Source organism: Piliocolobus tephrosceles, chromosome 19, assembly GCF_002776525.5.
Source record: "Piliocolobus tephrosceles isolate RC106 chromosome 19, ASM277652v3, whole genome shotgun sequence".
Classification (NCBI taxonomy): domain Eukaryota; kingdom Metazoa; phylum Chordata; class Mammalia; order Primates; family Cercopithecidae; genus Piliocolobus; species Piliocolobus tephrosceles.
This window is the reverse complement of record NC_045452.1, coordinates 1,058,954-1,063,753: the sequence shown is the minus strand read 5'-3', so window position 1 is coordinate 1,063,753 and position 4,800 is coordinate 1,058,954. Positions and strand designations below refer to the sequence as shown.

General features: G+C 51.4%; 1 protein-coding gene across 1 annotated transcript in view; it reads left to right on the top strand.

The window, feature by feature from the left end:
* MICAL3 (microtubule associated monooxygenase, calponin and LIM domain containing 3) overlaps nucleotides 1-4,800 on the top strand; it is a 1,031,057-nt gene that overhangs the window by 1,003,698 nt on the left and 22,559 nt on the right. The window contains exon 28 of the mRNA XM_031934616.1: nucleotides 4,366-4,476. Coding sequence (XP_031790476.1) covers nucleotides 4,366-4,476 — 111 coding nt within the window. The remainder of the gene's footprint in view (nucleotides 1-4,365; nucleotides 4,477-4,800) is intronic.

Genomic DNA, 4,800 nt, shown 5'->3' with positions numbered 1-4,800 from the left:
CCGTCGAGCTAGGGGACGGATGACCTAGGGGACCGTCGAGCTAGGGGGTGGATGACCTAGGGGACCGTCGAGCTAACGGATGGATGACCTAGGGGAGAGTCGAGCTAGGAGATGGATGACCTAGGGGACAGTCAAGCTAGGGGATGGATGACCTAGGGGATGCCAACCTAGGAGACAGATGACATGGCAGACGGCCAAGCCACGGGCAGCTGACCTGACTCTCACATGGTGTGGAGTCAGCCTGAGCGAGAGCTGGTTGTTGTGCCTTTTCAAGACATGGATTCTAAAGAGGAAAGCAAACTGAACAAAAACAGCCATGAAGGTCATTTTGGAAACAATTAAATTTAATTGAGGACTGTATGGTAGTATAAATGTGTAATATTATCAGATTGTTAAGGTCCTTGCAAGTGATAAAGGCACTGTTAATGTACTTTTATGTCGGAAAGTTATGTAGGACAATGTCTGAGTTCTTAGGAAGTACATCCCAAAATGTGTAGGGACGAACGATCGTAATACCTACCAATGATTCATTACAAAAAGTCGTATAAAAGATGACAGGTAGATGAAGCATGTGGCAAAATGGTAACGTCTGGCAGACACAGCTGAGAGGTTTGTGGGTGTTCATTGTCTTCCTCTTTCAACTTTCTTGTGGGTTTAAGTTTTTCTAAATGAGTGTGGGGAACAGGGGCTCTAAAGTGAGGATGGGGTTTGACCTGCCTTGGAAGGAGGAAGCCACTTCTGCCAGGCCGGGATCCCAGGGCCACTCCAGCGGCACAGACGCCTCCTCCTGCCTCACAGCGTCTGTGAAACAAGAGCCTGGGTTTTGTTTTGTTAGAAATTTTTAAACCAGTCAAAATAACTTATATTTTTATTTACAATGTTTATTATAGAAAATTTAGGATAATTCAGACTTTTAAAAAATCACCTGTAGCCCGACCTACAAGAGAGACCTTGTGTTTACCTCTTTTCTTTGCTTCCATTTGACTTTAAATACAAGCAACGCAGCTGCCTCTTGAGCCCTGCCAGCCCACCAGGGTGTGGCCTGGGCACCCTGCCACCCCGCATCCAGATTCACAGCAGAACCCCAGCTCCTGTGGCTGGCCACCACCTCAGGCACACAAGGACGGGTGGTGACTTCACCCCTCCCAACCCGGAAAATGGGTACATTGTGGGAAGGCAGCCACTGCCTCCCATTACTGTTGACAGCAGCCACAGGCGAAGCTGTTAGTGCTGTTCCTTAGGGTGCGGTGTGTAGTTCCTGTGGGCTTTTTGCAAGCCACTTTGGGAAATCATCTGTCTCTCTTTTTTCCTGAACCGGCTTGTTCTCATAACGACATTCTCTTGCTCTGATTTGTGGGAGAGGTGGTCCACCTGAGGCAGGCGGGACACAGGTGCTCAAAGTCGAAGGAGGCAAATTTATTCTTCCCTCGCCAACAGGCTTGGGAAGCACAGCTCCGCACAAGGCCGCCCCACAGATGGGATGGACAGAGCAGCAGGGAGCATGGCCGGGGCTGCAGCAGGCCTGGAGCTCTCAGGACTTCCCTGTCTTGTGTGCCACCACACACCCTGGTTTCCTTAGTGCCTTTCAGCCGTTTAATATGGCTGGTGAGACCAGAAGAGCAGATGTGACTCACTTTGGCCCTCAGAGCGACTCTGCGCAAGGTGTAATAGAATGAGAAGAGGCTCCTGCTGCTGCCTGACGTGCTTTTGGTGAATAGCAGCTACTGATGCTAGTTCACTTCCCTTTACTGGGCACAGTCAAGAAACGGCAGCTGGGTGGCACACAGGAACACTGCCAGCAGAGAGCCTGTCGGGAGAGATGGTCGGTTTCCTTCCCAGTTTTGCTGCGTCTGTCTGTCTCTGAGAGCAGGACCCCCTTTCCTCACACCCCCCATTCCCTTCCCCCGGAGCATTCAGCAGGAAAAAGGGGACTGAATTTCCACAAGCACATGGTCACTCAAGGAGAAAAGCATCTAGAATCACATATTTTAACGGCTTTGACTTTACACAAGGGACATCGGGATGAGGCGAGTTTTGGGGGAGGTGAGGAAGAAGCTGTTTCTTCCCAATAAAAGAGTGAACCCCGGCTGTATTCAAAACCGGGTCCACTCAGATGCCGCCACTAGGATCTTCACACCCAGATTCCTACTTAGGCAGTCCTGTGTGACTTTGTGAAAAATAATCACGTGTTTTAAGTCTTGTGTGTTTGTTTTAAACTTCTAACTTATTTTGCTCCATTTCTGTGTTCTTAATTTTTAATTTGTTAATCATTATTATTATTACTATTCTGTTTTGTTTTCTGATGCCATCCCCTTAAAAGTCGATTTATGTACCACACGCCTTGGCATTCAGGAGATCACATGCATCAAAGGTAGTGTCTCGTTCTCGTCAACTGGTCACTGTTGCATGCATGTCTGTGATTAACCACCCGTCGCCGGCCCTGGCCCTCCAGCCACATCCTCACTAACTGTGTTTGTGCGTGCATGGGGCAGTGGCACACACTGGCAGCAGTACTTCCGTTAGCCGCGTCATGAGCGGGAAGGAGGATGAGACACCTGCTCTTCACCGGCTGGAGTGCATGTGGTCATTTTGCTCCAGGTTCCTCGGGTCGGGACCGAGCTGCTCCTATGTGGCTGGGCACCCCAGAGAGGGGCAGTTCAGCAGCCCTCAGCTCAGATCAGCAAGGTGCAGTGCTGAAACACCACTGATGACCCTTCGGGACTGCCTGTTCAGGGGACCCTCTGTCGTTTGAGCTCTTCGAGTGAAGATTATGAGTACAGACCCCAAGTCACATTTGTCATCTTTGAAGTCTATAAAAGTTTTCTTGTTGGCCAGGTGTGGTGGCTCACACCTGTAATGCCAGCATTTTGGGAGGCTGAGGTGGGAGAATCACTTAAGCCCAGGAGTTTAAGACCAGCTTGGGCAATGTAACAAGATCCTGTCTCTACAAAAAAAATTGTTAAACTTGTCTGGGCGAGGTGGCACACGCCTACAGTCCTGACTACTTGGGAGGCTGAGGCAGGAGAATCACTTGAGTTCAAGAGTTTGAAGCTGCAGTGAGCTATGATCACATCCCTGCACCCCAGCCTGGGTGACAATGAGACCCTCTCTCAAAAAAATCTTTTATAGCCGGGCGCGGTGGCTCAAGCCTGTAATCCCAGCACTTTGGGAGGCCGAGACGGGCGGATCACGAGGTCAGGAGATCGAGACCATCCTGGCTCACACGGTGAAACCCCGTCTCTACTAAAAATACAAAAAAACTAGCCGGGCGAGGTGGTGGGCGCCTGTAGTCCCAGCTACTCCGGAGGCTGAGGCAGGAGAATGGCGGAAACCCGGGAGGCGGAGCTTGCAGTGAGCTGAGATCCGGCCACTGCACTCCAGCCCGGGCGACAGAGCAAGACTCCGTCTCAAAAAAAAAAAAAAAAAAAATTTTTATATAGTTTCTTTGTTTCATTTTCTTAGAGGCAATAAAGAGAGTCTTATGAATAAAGGTAAATCCCTAAACTTTGCCCCTCCGGTTGCCCACGGTTTGTTCAAAGTATCTAATGCTCCCTTGAGCCCTTGGCACCCACGTAGCAGGGGGCTGTGGCCGTCCAGTCCATGGACTTGCACTGGATTGGCCCGTTACCTCCTCTGTTCTTGATGGCACTGGGTGCAACAGCCCTGGCCAGGCCACAACCTCTCTTCTTCCCGGTGGCCAACAGCTGCCTCTGCAGACCCCAGAGTCGGTCCAGGTGCACCTCCACAATTCTTTCTTCAGACTGTACTTGACTTAAAAGAGAAGCATCCCTGTTCTCTCTACTTGGGTGTCATTTCTTGGAAGACTCTCATGGATACTGCTCTTCTGAAGAAAGTGGCCCTTGATACCAAACAGGAAAATAAAAGGATCCTGATTTCTCTCTTTCCTTCCCTTGTAAGCCTCCTAGAAGCAGGAGGCTTGGTGAAACAGCCTACCAATGTTTTTACTCCCACAAAGTTTTAAAGACCAGACATCTTTATTGGGGAAGCAGGTGATCTCAGTGATAAAGGAGTGTGTGTCCCTTTATTGTTTTAACTGCCTAACAGTCGGTCCCCACTCAGCCTCCTGTCCCTGTGCAGAGGTGGGGAAATGTCTCACTCTGAGGATCTTAGGTGTGCCCGTGGCACTGAGGGCTGCTGCAGGCTGGGGACTCTGCAGACCTCATGCCCTCTGCCTATCAGCACCCCTGTCCTGCTAGCACTCTACAGAGGATAGCTTGTCCTGTCTGCCTGGGCACCAACTCCAACATGGGGGACAGACCTCTCCAGGCCCCTGCTGGCCTGCCGCCCACCCCTGTCCTAGGCCTCCATGCACCTGACTGAGGAAAGTTCTCTTGTTCTCTCCAGCCAAGAACCTACACAGAGGAGGAACTGAATGCCAAGCTGACCCGGCGCGTGCAAAAGGCAGCTCGGAGACAGGCCAAGCAGGAGGAGCTTAAGCGGCTGCATCGAGCCCAGGTAAAACCATGGAGGATGGGACCAGGGCACATGCGCGGGAGGATTGGGCAGCATCTTCCTCTCCACCAGTTGCTCCCTGCCACACAAGCCAGTGCAGAGCAGAGCAGAGGGAGACAGGCCTCCCTGCCATCCAGATCACCTTTGGCTGGTGCAGCCACAGAGGCCCTGCCTTGGTGGAGCTGTCAGTTAAAAGGGAAGAGCAGGCTGGGTGCGGTGGCTCAACGCCTGTAATCCCAGCACTTTGGGAGGCTGGGGCAGGCAGATCACTTGAGGTCAGGAGTTCGAGACCAGCCTGGCCAACATGGCAAAACCCCATCTCTACTA